General features: G+C 41.8%; 1 protein-coding gene across 1 annotated transcript; it reads right to left on the bottom strand.

The window, feature by feature from the left end:
- Window positions 1-4,163: 4,163 nt before the first annotated feature.
- Gcsam (germinal center associated signaling and motility) lies at window positions 4,164-15,949 on the bottom strand. Its single transcript, XM_031364002.1, has 6 exons — window positions 15,776-15,949; window positions 13,237-13,305; window positions 10,357-10,410; window positions 9,413-9,459; window positions 7,875-7,903; window positions 4,164-6,910 (listed from the first exon to the last, which is right to left on the bottom strand). Exons 1-6 carry the CDS (start codon window positions 15,802-15,804, stop codon window positions 6,593-6,595), a joined length of 546 nt encoding a protein of 181 aa, XP_031219862.1. The 5' UTR covers window positions 15,805-15,949; the 3' UTR covers window positions 4,164-6,592.
- Between the last annotated feature and the right edge of the window lie 1,485 nt (window positions 15,950-17,434).

The following is a 17,434-nucleotide window of genomic DNA, read 5'->3' as shown; positions in this document are numbered from 1 at the left end:
TAGGCAGTGTTACATTGTGTTGTTCTCAATCTGCAAAGTCCTCCACGGGTTTATGTATTAAACGCTTGTTTCACAGTTAGTCATACTGCCCAGGGAGGCTGTATAACCTTTAGAAGGTAGGAGTCGCTGGCATGAGGAAATCAATTGTAGGTTATAGCCCAGTCAGGCTGGTCCAAGCTTTATTCTCTGCTTCCCAGTCTACCATAATGTGGACTTTCCGGCCATGCACTCGCTGCTGGTAACTCTATCATGTTTTCCTTTTCATGATGGTATGAGACGGTGAGTCAAAGTAAACATCTCTCCCATGAATTTGCCATTGGGTGGGGCTGGAAGGATGGGTCTGTTCATGTCTGGGGACGGGCTTGGTTTTGTTCCCTTCTCTTCAGGGATACACTAACGTGTAAGTACCTTAGTTTTGATTTTGACCACTTGGTCACAGAGAAAACTTTCCAAGGTTTGAATTTTGGGTACAATATGTTATGGGTAACTTAAAGCATACTGAGATGTTTGAGAAAAAAAAACAATTTTATGCACATATACACTTTTGTTCTAGATGATAAGTTTTGTGGTCACCACACATCTTAATGAAAGGAATAACACCTGATTCATCATGAGATTTCAACGAGGATCTGTGAAATAGTTGAACAGTTTAGGACAAAACCCTGTTGTTTTTGGAAGTCATTTGGCTATGGATAGAACACTTGTCCTGTTTTCAACAAAATTTCTAGCCATGTGCCCACCTCCTTTTGGTTTGCAATTTAATTTTTTTCTATATATTTTTTACCTTTAAATTTTTTTTTATTTATCTAATTTTATTTATGTGTGCTGGACTGTATTTCTTTACTTATCTATGCTTGAGTATATGTATATGCACTACATGTGTTCAGTAGTGGGAGAAGATCAGATGAGGGCATCATATCTCCTGGAACTGGAGCTATAGCCAGCTGTGGGTAAAGCAATGATGCTGGGACTGACCTCAGGTCACCCACAGGAGCAGCAAGTGCTTTAGTCATGGAGCCATCTCTCTACTCTAGTCACCTGTAGATCTTTTTTGAGTCATATTTTTTTTTTTTTGCATGCATGCATGCATGCATAGATGATACCAGTAGACAGTAAAAAGACGTTGCTAATGCTATTAGAGAAGCAGGACCTGCGTGTTTGGAACAGGAAGCAGCATAGAAAAAAATAGCGAGGTTTAATTGTAAACAATACAGGCAAACTGTCAAATTTGTGAACTTCAGAGGCTAGATTTGGGTAAAAGCCAGCTACATACAACAGGAGAGACCTTCTCTTCCCCGTAGGCTTGTCTGGTGACCTGGAAATACAACTGTTCTCCCCGACCGACCCCACATCATGCCTTCCATCCTGTTCCTCCCACACCTTCCATCCTGTCCCCAACCCTATCCTGTTCCCTAAGCCTTCCTGTCTGCCCCTCCCCATGCCGTCCATTGAGAGGCCATCCTCAGGCTGTTCCAATCATGGAAGACTTTGAGCTTGTCAGTGGCACAATTTCCTGCCTTGTCTTTGCCCTTTTCCTATTTCTCTCTTCTGTTTTAAATAAGAATTTATTAAAAGAATCATAGTTTATTTATAGGTGCTAATATGAATGTGAGCGGAAACCACAAAGGCTGCCTGGCTCGTACTGTAGACCTCTCCATTTTATCTGTGTACTGTTTGAAGCCCTATGGGGGGAGGGGTGCTTCTTTTTATATTTGTAACTTGAAAGAGTAAATTAGAAACTCAGTCTCAACTTTCTTTCTCAAGAACTAGGATTCTTTTTTTCAATCTTTCTCCACCTCTCTCTCTCCCTCCTCCCTCCCTTTCTTTTGTTCTTTCTTTCTTTCTTTCTTTCTTTCTTTTTCTTTCTTTCTTTTTTTCTTATTCACTTAACATTCCAATCACTGCCCTGCTCCTGGTCACCCCCTCCCACAATCCTTCCTCCATTCCTCCTCCCCTTCTCCTCTGGCACACCAAGTCTCTGTGAGGCTAGGGGCTTCCTCTCCCACTGAGGCCAGACAAGGCAGTCCAGCTATGAGAACATATCTCACATGCAGGCAACAGCTTTTGGGATAGAAAGAAAGAAAGAAAGGAAGAAAGAAAGAAAGAAAGAAAGAAAGAAAGAAAGAAAGAAAGAAAGAAAGAGAGGGAGGAGGGAGGGAGAGAAAGACAGAGAAAGATTGAAAAAAAGAATCCTAGTTCTTGAGAAAGAAAGTTGAGACTGAGTTTCTAATTTACTCTTTCAAGTTACAAATATAAAAAGAAGCACCCCTCCCCCCATTCCAGTTGTTCCAGACCCACATGAAGACCAAGCTACATGTCTGTTACATATGTGCAGGGAAGCCTAGGTCCAGCCCATGTATATTTTTTGGTTGGTGAAGAACCAGGATTCTTTAAGTGAAGGGTTGCATTACTAACCCCCTGGAACAGTACACACACACACACACACACACACACACACACACACACACCTGCATTGATGTATACTTTCTGCAAGACTGCACAACCCTATGAAGTCCAGTTAGAGCTGTCCTCATGTGTATTTATGTGGGGCATCCACTGAAGCATGGGGAAACCTACCAGACACTACATCTTACAGAAAGAATGACCCCTGACCCATTTTGCAGCTATCCACTACCAATACCTCCTCAGTAAGTATGGTGCTGAATAACATCCACCCTATCTATACCATAGGACAAAGTTGGAGTACTGTGGCAGTGTTTGGAGGCAATACCTGCTATGAAATTGGAGGTATTTTATATGCTATGCAAAAACATGTTTTCTCGTCAACAGTATCTGACACAAGCAGCAAGTGGGATGAGGCTTATTTTGACCCAGAATTCCAGGGGGGGCACAGTCCATTATGGAAGACCGCATGATAACTGGAGCAACTCAGTCTGTGGTGGTGGGAGCTTGTGACAAGGACATTCACACCCTGGCCGATTAGGAAACAGGTGGTTCCAGCCAGAGCTAGAGCAGATAGCATAGAATTATTGCCCCACTCCGAGAATCTGCTAGGTAGGCCATACTCCCAAAGACCCTGTATCCTCCTTAAACTGTCGCCAGCAGGGGACCAACTGCCCAGGGACTATGGCACATTTTACATTCAAACCACAGCAATATGCTGAGTCCACTTCATAGGACTTTTTTGATAAGATTTTTTAAAATTTATTGGTATATTTTTTTGATTGACACATAATATCATAAACAACACAGTAGACTTAAAATTTAAATTTCATTTATCATTTATGGGCTGTTTGTATATGTTTATGTGTGAATATGGATATCAGAGGACGACTTTCAGAAATCAGTTTTCTCCTTCAAATCCAGGGTCCTGGGATCAAATCCAGGTTGTCATGTTTGCTCAGTAAGTATTTCCCTCACCAAGGTATCTCATTTGCACTCATAGCAGATGCTTTGAGACACCCCTGACAGCTCTTTAATCTAGAAACATGGCTGATGTGTAATCCTCTAATTTTACCATGTGAACATGCTTCTTGGTCTAAGCGTTTAGCCTTAGTAAGGCCCTGATTTTAAAAGAAAAAAAAAAGCATTGGCTTTTGGGGTCAGGTAATACTCTACAGAACGAAGTGCAAACAAATATAGCTTTTTGTATCATACTGGGAATATTTCCACTGCCTATCTGCCACAAAGATTTAGCATAGAGTTCTAGCATAGAGCCACATGTTTGATTTCTGCCTTGCTGGAGGGAACATGGGGGCTCTAACCACTTGTGGCAGCAGCATGTCTTTCTCCACACGCTTTAAAAGACTTCTGTTTCTTCTCTCTGTTCTTTACTGTCATTTATCCTCAGGGTCTATGATAGGTGATAAAATAGTGAGGGTTTTTGTTTTGTTTTGTTTTGTTTTTTTTAAATCAATGACACAAAATTGGGAAGAGGGAACATCAGTTTAGCAACCTACTCCATTGGATTGACCTGTGGGTGTTTCTATGGGGCATCCTTTTGATTGATCAAGATTGATATGGGAGGGCAAAGACAACTGCAGTGCCACCTCCCTGATCAGATGGCCCTGGATTGTATAACAAAGAAAACTTAAGAGAGCCACGGAGAATAAGTAGCATTTCTCCATGACCTCCACTTCAGATCCTACCTCAATCTCCTGCTATGATAGACTGTAAGTCAAATAAACCCTTTCTTCTCCAGCTAGCTTTTGGTCATTGTTTTATTCAAGCAGCTGAAAGCAAACTAGAATGGATAATTATATATCACATGCAGCCCTCCAATGTATAAAGCAAACTAGAATGGATGATTATATATCAGATGCAGCCCTCCAATGTATGAGTGCAGTAGATTGAGCCTGTAAGTATGTGGATCGGGCTGAAAGGAACGTGAAAGGAAACTAAGTTTGAACCAATCTCTAGCCTACACTTTTTTCCCCCACAAGCCACGTGCTACGTTTTATACAGCATTTCTTATGTCCGTGAACACATCCTTTGAACCCAAGTGACTTCTGGCCAAACACTGCACTTAGGCTTCTGGATGAAAGATATCTGTAAAGAAAAGAAGTTAATGGAGACCAAGGTACTGAAATCTTATTAGCTCTTTAGCTGAAGGTGACCAACTGGTTTGTGTCTCAGCAAAGTCACCCAAAAGACCTTAAGCCATTGCATTTCCTCTTAGTGGGCACTTGGCCTGTTTTGTGCTTTCTCTCTCTCTCTCCCTCCCCCCTCTCTCTGTCTGTCTGTCTGTCTCTGTCTCTCTGTCTCTCTGTCTCTTTGTCTCTCTGTCTCTCTGTCTCTCTGTCTCTCTGTCTCTCTGTCTCTGTATGCTTTGTACATGCTAGGCAAGGACTCTAGTACTGAGCTACCTCCCTAATGCCTTGGGGCATTTTAAGTAAAAAGTTACTCATCTTTGATAACAAAACAGTAATTAAATAAATATTACCTTCCAAACTCATCTCAACAAACATCTTGACATTTTAGCATCCCTGAAATTAGGACAGTGGCCGTGAGGTAAATAAAACAACACCTTGCGGATGCAGGTGTGAATGTACAAATAGTCTCATTTGCTAGTAATTGTTTTAGTCTTGCTCATCTCCTTTGTGGTTTAATATTTTCCTGTCAGTTCATTGGTCTCTGCTCATAATGGGTGTGGCAATAATCAAATGTAATCCTCTCCAATTTATCTCAAACGGTGACTTTTAAGGCAGAGGTCTGCAAAATTATTATCTAGACTAGGTTAAATTACAGATATATTTAGCTTTGTAATGCCTCTGGTCTGTGTCACAAATCCATTTTACTATGCTTGAGCAGCCATAGATAGTATGTAGACAAATCAGTGCAGCTGTGTTTCAATAAACACTTATCTACAAAAAAACAACTGGTGGGTTAGATTGGGTCAGTCAGTAGGTTGTACATAATTGGCTAACACAGCATAGACATGATTCCAGAAATTCCAAAGAAAACAGTGATGGAAAATAAAGACTGGAGTCAGAGAGGGGTGCTCACAGAGAAGAGATATGTCTCACTTCTCCCATGTGCACATGTCATGCATGCTGGACCATTTATGGAGAAATTTACTGTATCATATGGAGTACACACCAGCAACACTGACTTGGAAGCTGAAATAAAGTTCTGCCACTAGCCGGGCAGTGGTGGCGCATGCCTTTAATCCCAGCACTTGGGAGACAGAGGCAGAGGCAGGTGGATTTCTGAGTTTGAGGTCAGCCTGGTCTACAGAGTGAGTTCCAGTACAGACAGGGCTATACAGAGAAACCTCACTCAGAAAAACAAACAAACAAAAAAAAGTTCTGCCACTAATGCCGATAATGTATCAGGAGGCAAACAATTTTCTCTCAGGGGAAAAAAAAAGATAATGGGGTTAAAATCTCTCCAGAAACTTTCCACATACAGTCTCTGACACTATGGTGGTTCTACTGAGATTAATGTGGCGGTGTTTGAGCTGTCTCTTTATGGCAGATCACTTGTCTAGTGTGGAGGAGGTTCTGAGAATGTTTTCCTGCACCATAGATAAGAGAAAGACAATTCTGACAAGAAACTCAAAGTTTAAATATATAGTTTAAAATTATATTAATGACTGTACAGTAAATTCTAAGTCATGGGCACCATGAGGCCAAGGACACTGCGTAAAGGACACATCTTAGACCCATGGAATAAAAGGAATATCGCTGGTTGCCATAGCTAGTGGTGCTGAGCTGGAACTTAACAGTGATGAGGGATTTTCTCTGGGGTCATGGAACATGATGAGTAAGCTGCCCCTGAATGCAGAGTACAGTTGTGGGGATAATTCATAAGAATTTAGTGAGAAGAGCAGAGCCCTTTGTGGTATACCCCAGTGTCAATTCCGGCAGCCCTTCCGACCACAGATTATTTTTAACAGCACTTAGAAACAAAGGTGGTCACTCCTGTTTTCAATGCGATGCTCAAGACAGTTGACTAATTTTTGAATGGCTATTGTCAGACTGTGAGAGGCTTTGTGGTTTGCAGAGTCTGCCCTGCCCAGTTCCTTCAGAAGAAATAAGCTAAGGATCTCCGTGACCCATGACTACTTCACCTAGAGTCCCTAACTCCTACTTTTATCTGTCAGTGCTAAACAAACTCTAACCTAGTCACTTCATTGTAGATGAGAAAAGTGGGTCTCATAGGGGGCTGTAAGTGGCTGTGGCTGTTGAACAGCACGTGAAGAGAATCTGCTGGGCACAAGAAGTTCATATTCATCTTCTGCAGGAAGTGAGGGCTGAGGGGTAGAAGGGAAACGGAGAACCGAATACTCAGTCTCTGTTCCTCTTGAAGACTCTCTGTGTCTCTCAGCCTTGTTAGAGACATTCTCATAGAACCCCTCAGCAGGGTTTGCTGATGGCCTTTCCCTGACAGCATTGTGATCCACAAGGATGTAGCACAACTCTTCAGCGTAGGTCTCATTAGCATTGTCCTGCAGGTCAAAGGAAAGGCACTGTAAAGATCTGGCCTCTTTTCACTCTATTTATACTTCACTGTTTATACACAGACCTGATGGGGGTAATTCTGACTTCCACCACCACCGCTTTCTCCATTCCTTGGTCATCTTGCCTAAATGGCTGCAAGGACATTCCAAACACTAGACTAGATGATAGAGAGTCCATGTCATCCAAAGTACATAGCTGGCTTAGTGCCTCCCCTATTCCTGTGTTCCAAAGTGACCCTTAATCATACTGTATACATCCCAGCATCTTTGAACATTGGTTGTGCTTGGATAACATTTAATTACTCATCAAGACATTGTTATTCTTTTGGGACAAAGTCTCCTGTATCCCATTCAAAAGGTAGCAGAAGATGATTTTGAACTTCTGTTTCTCTTATTTTTATCTTATGAGGACCACGGAAGTATGCGTGTCGCCATACCTAGTTTATGCTGTGCTGGGGATCATAGAGCTTCCTGCATGATAGCTAAGCACTCTCTACAAACTGCACTGCACTCACAGGCTCCCTATTGCAGAATATCATTAGTTTGAGAGAAGGTTTCATTAATAGTGAAATCTCAAGAGAGGCAGTAATGTTCAGTGGAAATCACATGGATATTAGAGTGAGCCTGGGTGTTGGCTCTGGCATCTTCCAGCTAGCTGTGTGGCTTTGGAGAATATAACTTCATCTTTTATAGTTTGCTTCTTTGAAGTCAGAGGACACAGCACTACTGTGATACAATGATATGGGTTGTTGTGACAGTTACATGAGATGCTTGTCAAAAGCTCAACATAGCCTGTCATCAACAAAGTGCATGGCAAATGTTAGCACCCTCCTACAAGTTATGTGACAGAAGAGCTGATATTTCTGCCACCGGGCACTGCAAATGGCATTGGGTTCTAGCCCTGGCATTTTACAGGGTTCTTCCAGTTTAGGATCAGAAGGGATCTTATTACCTGAACGGGAGCTGAAGTCATCCCTTCATCTGCAGAAAGAAAATATATTCAATGAATCACAGGTTAGGAAGAGACTCCAGGGGTTGGGGCTTAGATGTATGCAGCCAGACAACCAAGGGACAGCTGGAGCCATCTACAGAAGTCTATAGTCAATTCCTAAGAGTCATAGGACAGCCTGAACAAGCCATAGTATAGCTTGCTCAGGCTGCTAAGTCTAGTAAAGGAAGGTACTTTTGGTGCATCTTTAGGCAGTACATCACACTCCTTCTCTTCTCTTTCCTCATGTAATGCTCATTGTGTACCTACTTGGTAAAACACACTAGGGAGGCAGACTCACCAGAAGCAAGCATGTTCTCAAGGCTAGGCAGAGAATGTACAAGACAGCATGAGAATCCCACACAGTAGCTAGGAGAGTATTCTTTCTAATATATAATATAGGATGGTGGTAGCATAGGGACTGCTGCTTGAGGGAAGTTTTCAGAACAGGGAGCTTGGATGCTTAACATCTATGTTTCTGTGGAAGCAAAGCAATTTTTCAAAATATCATTTCTCCAAACTGACTGGCTTCAGCCACAGAGCAGAGGCACACTTCCCATGCCTGGCATCCAAGCAGAATAAACAGAAAAGAAGGGAGGCAGAGCTGTTCACCGATAGCAGTATCACATGGTTTATGGGTTTATATGTCTCCTAATACTCACATCACTGCAAGCTTTTATGGCCATATGGGACTTCACTGATTGTCACTAGAAGGAAGGTCTCTGAATTTTTGCACCAGTGGCCTTATTTCTGTTGTGTTTTCTTTTGATGGAAATTGGGATTTGTTGGGACCTTGGGATGAAAGAGCACAGGCTGGGACCACTCGGGGCTTCACTAAATACCCACAGAGCTCCTTCTAAACACAGAGACTCAGTGCATGGGTAAGCTATACTCTCCACTTTAAACCCAGTGAGAGAAAGACAAGATTTTCTTTGAAAATGCTAGGACGCATTCTCATACCCACACCTCCTTATTCTCTCTCTTTTGTATTCACTGCTACTCTCCAACCACTCACCAAGTCATGTGATTTTAACTCAGCACTGATCTGCCCCCACAGCTTTGTGAGAGGTCTGTTGGCAGGACTTCCTACCAAGGGTTCTGCCACTGGGCTGGATGATCCCTTTAATTCAAATCTGATTATCCCTCATCTTTTGAAAAACTTCTCCATTCCTCCATGTTGCTCTTAAGGAGAGGACCAAAACGTTGAACTGGCTCCCTGTGCTCTGGCTGGCGTACTTGTTGCTAGTTATTTCCTTCAATTTCTAAATTAGGCATTGATTGGGGACTATGGAGGTCAATAAATCATTCCCTGCTTCAATGAGAGCACAGTCTAATAGAAACAAACAGACAACAACAAATAAACAGGAAACTGGATGAATTGCAGTACTGTGTGTAGGTTTACAGTAGGGCTATGCTCACTTGGCTATGAGAAGCATAGAGAAAGGATGTTTTAGAAATATATGTGCATCAGAAGTAAAAATGATGGGGAAATGGTGACTCACTTTGCTTTGGAGACTCTTGTCTGGCTTTAAATGTGCTTACGTTTTTCCTGTAAGAAAGGAATGTAGATGGGTCATCACAATATTTTGAAGCTCTCAAAACATTATACTATGAAACGTCACTTTCAATCTGCGGTAGATGCTATGCTTTTATAATACTTCTTCCAGCACATAGGAATGAAAGAGTAAGAGGGAAAATATATGATGATGTTAAACAGAAATATCTTCCTTTCTCCCTCCTTCACTTACCTCCAGTTTGAAATATGTGATCTTTACATATGTGGTGTCAAGAGGCTACAGTTTTGGGGAATATTTCTGACTCAAACTTCCATTTTTGTTTTTACTGTGCAAATGAAGGAGCAGGCATTTTTCAGCCCCAAGCCTCACCTGTGATCACACAAGCAGAAAACCAAACACTTTCCAGTAGAGTACACTGTACAGAAGTCCCCCTAGAAATATGTTGAAAGCCCATTGTCATCTGGTGGACAAAGACACAGTTGCTATAAGGATGGCCACAAATCTGAAATGCTAAGACTACTTAATGTCATTATCAATCACTTAGCTACAGTTAGCAATCCTTTTACTCTCCCAGAGAGTCTCAGGTTGGGCAATACATTATCACCTGCAGTGCATATTCTCCATGCAAAGGACAGAAATATGTACTCCTATACAAGGGACTTACAATGTGAATGCTCTCAGTATTAGTGAGCAGTTTCATTCTTGCATCTGAGGTTTACATTTGTGAGAAGAAGCCACCACCCATGAAGCAATTATTCTCTATTCTCACCACACACCAGGAGCTGTTTCCTTGACTGCTTCTAGGTGACTGTATCTCAGCTTGGTACCAGGCTTGGGTGTAGCCACAAAGAGGAAGAAGCTTACAGGTACAAGTCCCACATAGAATACAAAGGTAGGGAATTAACTCCTTAGAGCAACACTTTACTTACCAAGGAAGGCAGGAGCATCCTTCAACGATGTGACAACTCCAGCTCCTGAAATATCTGAGAGAGATAATCGGAAGTCAGTGAGCCTGGTTTCTTAAGCTTTGACTTCTTTCCCTTTGTTGTTGTCCTTACTAGGTGAATTGGACACAGGTCTATGACACTGTCAATTTCTTTTCTTTTCTTTTCTTTTTTATTTTTCTGTTTTGGTTTTTCAAGACAGGGTTTCTCTATGTAGCCCTGGCTGTTCCGGAACTCACTCTGTAGACCAGGCTGGCTTCAAACTCAGATATTCACCTGCCTCTGCCTCCCAAGTGCTGGGATTAAAGGCGTGCACCACCACTGCCTGGCTGATACTGACAATTTCTAACAAGGGATAAATCCTTTCAATATTACTAGTAAGGGAAAGAAAATGTTTTAAAACTCACAATTCTAGTGATTTACTTGAATATCTGCAATGGAGTTATCTCCAGAAAACCAAGGTACAAGCCTGTAGATATTTGAGAAACCATTTTGTTTGGGCCAGCTATTAAAGCCCATATATGACACAATGGAAATAAAATAGAAGGATGGGGGATAAGGGAGAAAGAAATCATAGACTCAAGAACAGTAGGCCTCATGAAAAGACAGGCACTGACATTGCTGACACCCCTACGATGTCACAGACATGTGTCTCTCTAATTCATGGTCACATGGTCATGATACAGATTTTTCTGTGCTACCCTTTCTGAGAGAACTCCAGACATACCTCACCTGCAGGCACATTTTTAGATATGACTGAGTTCTCTCTAATCAATACTACCTACTTTCTACCGTAATGGACTGATTACATGACCATCTCCTTCTGACACTAACATGTGGATTTCACAAAGTTGGAAACTATATTATTCATCCACTCCATCATGGTTTATTTCACCAGTATATTCTACCCTCTCTGATATAATATCTGATGGAGATATGAGTATCTGCGGGCACAGCCACCAAAATGGAAGACCATCTGATCTACCACCCAAACTCAGATGTATAGCTACATAAGAAGGCTTGTGCTTTTTTTGGTAGAAGATGGAAAGCTGACTCTGAAGTCAGACATGTAGGATGATGTCTAGCTTTCTATGATTCTTTCCAAATTGGTGGTATAGCTAACATCCTTATGGTTGATTATAAAATCCCCCTGTAATGCACTACAGGTACCAGTTGGGTTCTATAAAGACATTTGGAAAATACCATACAAAAATGTGCCCCCAGCAAACTTCCCAAGTAGTTTCCCCAAAAGAGCAGCCCAGGACAGGCTGGCTGTAACCTGTGGCCATGGGAGAGACTACCAGTTTGGGTGAATACTTTGGTGGCATCTGGGTTTTATGTGATATCAGAGACTTTGGGAATGTAGGACACAGCCATTGTTCTTTCTTCCTTAGGTCACCCTTGGTGTACTTTGTTCCCTGTAAACCATTTGCTTTCACCTTCCTCTTCTGTTAAAAGACATCATAGGGAAACTCCTGAGTCTGATTGATGTGTAGAGAGCAGGTTCATTAAGGGAATAAGGAAGCGAAAGAGAAGGGAATGGTTTGAGTTTTGAGTTACTGGATCCATATTTTTAAACATTTTGAGCCACAACTTCTTAATTTGTAAAATGAGGGTATATAGTCTACTTTGTGAAGCTGTATGGATAATACAAAGGCGATGATAGGTAAAAGCGATTTGTGAGCTGTTCTCCTTTCATGCAGCCCCATGCAATTCAGTCTTGCATTTTAATATGTGTGTTTGGTTTGAGTTTGGGTAGCTTGACTATAAAATATTCAAGAGAGCTGGAAAGAGGCATCTAAAGATGTGCCTGCCAGTGAGCTAGCCCTGGAATTCCCCTAGGAAGGGTAGCACAGGAAAAGCTGTGTTGTGACTATGGATTGCAAAGACAAATCTCTGTGACATCATATAGATGCCAACAGTCCCAGGCACCTATACCTCTCTTCTCATAAGGCTTACTGTCTTCAAGTCTATGATCTCTCTCTCTCTCTCTCTCTCTCTCTCTCTCTCTCTCTCTCTCTCTCTCTCTCTCACACACACACACACACACACACACACACACACACACACTATTATTCCTATTATTCCCCCATTCTTTTCTTTTATTTCCATCATGTGGTATATGTGCTTAAATAGATGGTCAATGGCACCTCTTAAAATACATAATTCTCAGCTAGCACTGAAGAAATGCAGCCTTTGATGGGAAGGACCTTTGGGTCCCTGCCTCTAACACAGTCTTGGATTTTTGGTTTGGTTTTTAGGTCCTCTCAAATGTACCTCCTGGAACACTGTGAACACTCCTGCCAACTTCTGTAGGTCACAGAACAATAGGCTTTGCCACAAATTGAAATTCTTAGCCCTTAGGTACTAGTACATTACAAGGTTCTTTCCTTCGTTGTTCCCTAAGAGTGGGTACTCAAAAGGCCACCCAGGAAGGATACATAAATGCATAACATTGTAGTAGATTTGCAGCACTGGCTTATATACAAGCAGCTCTCCACAAGCCTTTCAACATCATGACATGGGAGAGTGCATTTAGTTCAGAAATAGAAGCTCAAGGCTTAATATGACAAAGCTAAGGTAGAGATTTGAGCACAAAGGTATATTATTCCACAAACAAAGAAGCAACAGGATTTCAGATCTTTATTTCAAGTTGTACCAGGGACTTACGCATCTGATTTCCTGTTGCCAAGGATACACAAGGCTCTTAGAATAGCAACGTGTCTTCTGTTCAATGTGAGGAAGTCTTCTTGTCTATCCTTCACATGCTCACTACGACAATGGATGGCACGGGGCCTCAGCTGTGGGGAATGTGTAGCCTCAGCCCTGCTAACTCTTTCTTCCTGGGGAGCTGTGTACTCTTACCTGCATGTTCTTCCCTTGGCATTTTGGAGTCTCAGATTCCAAGGCGTTTCCTGCATGTCCAGCTGCCACCTAAGATTTAAATGTCAGAAATGGACCAAGTGTTCCCTTCCACAATCCCCATTGCAGTTTTATGTTTCTCCCAACTTTTTTGTTTCTTTTGTTTATGTGCAATCCTGAATCACCTTAGCATTTCCTTCATTGCCCTGCCATCTATGAATGTTCCCTTCTGAAGCATGGGACACTGCCGGTTTCAGATCTAACATCTTTATCACTACAAGGAACAGTCCACCTATGATGCTTTGATGAAACATTCCTGAGAATCCTCATCAGCCTGAAAATACCACCTCATAGGGCTCTCCCTGGGCTTCTCTGCTCCTTCTCTTATTCACTGAGGATCCAGGGCCTGTGGCCCTGTTCAGTGAGTTAGCACCTTTCACAGAAATCCAGAAAACAAGGGATAGATAGAAAGGGAAGGAAAGAATAAAATAGAGACAAAAAAGTCATTCACTGTTTGGATTGGATTTCTGTTTAAACTTTTTCCCCCATTTGCTGGAAATTGAGAATATGAAGAAATAAAATTGGTGAGTATTTCTTAGTATGCACCAGTCTTTTTATGTGTGGTATTTCATTCAGTTCCAGAACAAGTCCATCGGTTGATACTATTGTCCTCTTATTTATTAACAAGGAATATGGGGACAAAATTTAGGCAACTTGTTTGAGGATATACAACCAAGAAGGGGGAAAGCCTGGGTTTCCTTTGAGAAAACGCTTTTCTCTAAGACCTTGGGCACTTCCTGTGAGGAAGAGATATTTTCTATCCTCTGATCTGCAGAGACACAGAAAGGAATGTGCCTACAGGGATAACAGAAGAAAGATGGAGCACAGATGCCAACACAGGAAGGGGGATGCTGGAGCAACTGGGTAACTATTTAGGGATACAATCATATCTGAACCATGCATTGATGTATAAGACTAAATAAAAACTAATAAACCACACACAAAAGAACCGGGTGTATGAGTTGGTAAGAAAAGACTACTAGGAGTGAGTGCAGAGAAATAAACCTAAGGGGTTTCCAGAATGAATTCGATCATCTTTAAAATGTAATAAACACAGATAATAAAAATCTAACCAAAGACTAGAAAAAATTTTAATTTTTGCAATATTTATGAGAAAAACCCATTAGAAATACAAACAGCTTTTTACTTCAGAAACAAAATACACTAAACCTCCATCAAAAATTAATTGAAGGCATACTGGCTCTTAGGAGAAAGAAATACAAGTGACTGTAGGATATAGGGGCTAAAATAAAGACTGTGGGTATAAAGCTGTAACTAGAAGTGTGTTTACCAGCTCATATCACCTTCTTCTGCCTGTATTTCTATACTTTCCATCTTTTCGTAGTAAATACACATAGGTGTTACAACACTTAACCCCACAGCAAAGTTCTGAGACACAAAAGCGCGTGTGTGCCATTGATCACTGTTTCCTCATCTATACCTTATCTTCATTTTACTTTCTCTCTCCTTAGGAATGCTTCCAGTCATCTGTCTAGCACTGTGTGCCAGAAACAAAGGCAGAAACCAGGAATTCACAAGGCAGTGAGCAGAAAATAGGAAGCAATTGTGGTTTAGAGGATTTTACAGGGAGATATAAGGGCAGCCATTCATAATCTTATTAAGGCTACTAGAAGGCAGAGGAGGGTTGGGAGAGTCCAGGGCAAATACTGGCTCTCAGGAAAGGACTTGAATACACCCAAGTTTCCTTTGGGTAAGCAGCATTTTGCAAGACCTCATTTTTCTATGTTTCCTTTTATATACTATCTAAGACCAAGGCAGCAAGGAAGACCCCCCACCCCGCCAGCTTACACTTTATAGATCACCTGACTTTATACCATAGATGTTCCCTTCTTTTGTGTGATCGTATTTTCTTTTACACGTGTTCTCTTTGAACAAATGAAAATATTGCTCTGGAAATTGAGAGTAGTTCCCAATCACTGAGACCTTCTCTGTCAGGGACTATGGTGCCACCATCTACACTTGGAACCTCTGGGTAGGATTATACTATTTTTTCCATTTAAAATGAGGAGACCAAAGTCCAGGAACATGAAGGCAAGTCCTCTCCCTAGAGACATGACCTTTCCCTTAACCCACTTATAAGTGTACTAACTGCAGCCTCACCACAGCAGGAAATGTGCTGTTTATCTTAAATTTGTAAAGACTCCCCGAAAGGGTGGCCACTTATAACTTATTCAGGAATGTCCAGGACCCAAGAAAGGATGCCTTGCCCCAGCCCAGGACAGTTGCTTCATTTCTTAGATGGACAGGAGTCCTCCTTTAATGAGATCTTTCTCTCGTTTCACTTATTCTTATGTTGGCTTTGTCTGTATGTGTGGAAACCTCTAAGGATGCCACATGGTGGATGGCTCAGGAGGGACTGAATTCTTGTCACACCCCTTTCCTAGTCCATTCACCCCTAGAGCTGCCCTTGTCTTCTCTTTCACCTCTGGCTCAGGCCTCTGCTCTCAGGGAGTGAGCTCACCTGGTTGTCCTCTGCAGACAGTTTCCCATCAGGCCTCTCAGAACCTTCCCTCGGGTAGTCTTCACTTCCTTCTCACCCTGTTTGCACCTTGGTCTTGCACTGTGCTCTGGAACTGGCAGTTTCAAACTGACAGTAGGGTCAGAGCAGCTCTGGCCACCCGTGTGGAGAACCAGAAGGAGGAGGTGCCTAACAGAGGAGGAAGAGGGCTGAGGGGAAGATGAGAGTGTCCTGAAAGGTCAAGTCCTTGATGCACCAGACTATTAACCAAATGAGCAACGGCTGGTTAGGGAAAGGGTTAACCACTAGGGAATCACGGGCTTTTCTTAACGGAGGAACTATGGGAGATTTTCCATGGCAGACACCTATATTTAGTAAGAAAGTCAAATGGGGGAAGATCATTGTTTAGAAGCAAACAAAACAAAACAATAAACAAACAAAACAAAAAAGCCTGAAATGACAAATACCCCCCCACCACAAAAAAACAAAACAAAACAAAACAAAACAAAACAAAAAACTTCCAAAAGGGAAAACAGAATCAAGCCACAGTTTAGCTGGACATATAGACTTTCAAAATTTACTCACGAACACATATTACTGGAGTAATTCTACAAATAAGGAAAGTTGAAAGGGGCCATTGCTGAGTGAAGGGGCCACAGGGCCATAGAGAGGGGAATCAATTGTAGGGTGAAATGATTTGATGTGGGAAATGGGAAAAATGGAAGCACTGTAATTACTGTGTGTATGTAGGGTGATAAATCCAGAAGGAGGAGGGTAAAATAACAGTAAGGATGGCTGAAAAAGTCATTAAGGACTCATACTACTAGCTCTCTACCTACAAATACCTGTAATTGTGGAAGTCTGAGTATTGGTTTAAATACCTCTTTCCCATCTGGTCTGATAATGCTTCCTCTAAGAGTCAAAGTTCACCTAACCAAAGCAGCAGCACCGCACGGTATAAACCATCTTTTGAGTTGTTGGTCAGGGCTATCAAAGACTCCCTAAACGCAGAGCCTTATTGCTATTGCTCTTGGCTGACCTCTAGAGGCAGAATCTGAGTCCATATTGCTGCAGACACCTTGCATTTCAGAGAGCCCAGACATCCAGGACTTAGAACTAACCTGAAAATGTCCTGGAGTACTTGCCAGGAGCACCCCATACCCATGCACATATGGGTGGCACAATGATATTAGGAGAGGACTTTGTTCTTTGTCTCCACTATAGTGGCTGTGTGTCTTCTTCACCATTTACAGAATGGTACTAAGGATGGATTAACTGTATAGAAATTATATTGCTTAAATGAATCCTGGGACTGCAATCATTTTCTTTCATTATTATTCCTGCTTGTTTTTGTTTTTGTTTGATTGATCTTTTGTATGATGGTTGTTTCTTATTTGGTTACTCGTTTGTTCATCTCGTCAACAAGTATATCTTGAGTACCTACTGCGTGCCAAGCACCTTGGGCTCAACAGTGAGCAAAACAGAGGAGCTATTCTACTTTATTTGACTTTCAGTAATACAGAAGTCATATGTAAGGCGAACAGCAGGATGGGAACTGTCTTAGTTACGGTCCTGTTGCTGTGAAACAATATGAACAAAGCAACTCGTATAGAACAAAGTCATTGTGGGCTTGCTTACAGTTTCAGAGGGTTCACTATGGCG

This window comes from Mastomys coucha, unplaced genomic scaffold (genome assembly GCF_008632895.1).
Source record: "Mastomys coucha isolate ucsf_1 unplaced genomic scaffold, UCSF_Mcou_1 pScaffold12, whole genome shotgun sequence".
NCBI lineage: Eukaryota > Metazoa > Chordata > Mammalia > Rodentia > Muridae > Mastomys > Mastomys coucha.
Note: the sequence above shows the minus strand (reverse complement) of the source record. Positions and strands in the feature narration are given on the sequence as shown.

Coding starts and splice junctions, on each gene's coding strand:
- Gcsam (XM_031364002.1), bottom strand. CDS start 15,804: ATGGGAAACTGTCTGCAGAGGACAACCAG. Junction 13,306..15,775: donor TGTCTGCAGAGGACAACCAG/GTGAGCTCACTC, acceptor TTTAAATCTTAG/GTGGCAGCTGGACATGCAGG. Junction 6,911..7,874: donor TGACTTCAGCTCCCGTTCAG/GTAATAAGATCC, acceptor TTTGACCTGCAG/GACAATGCTAATGAGACCTA.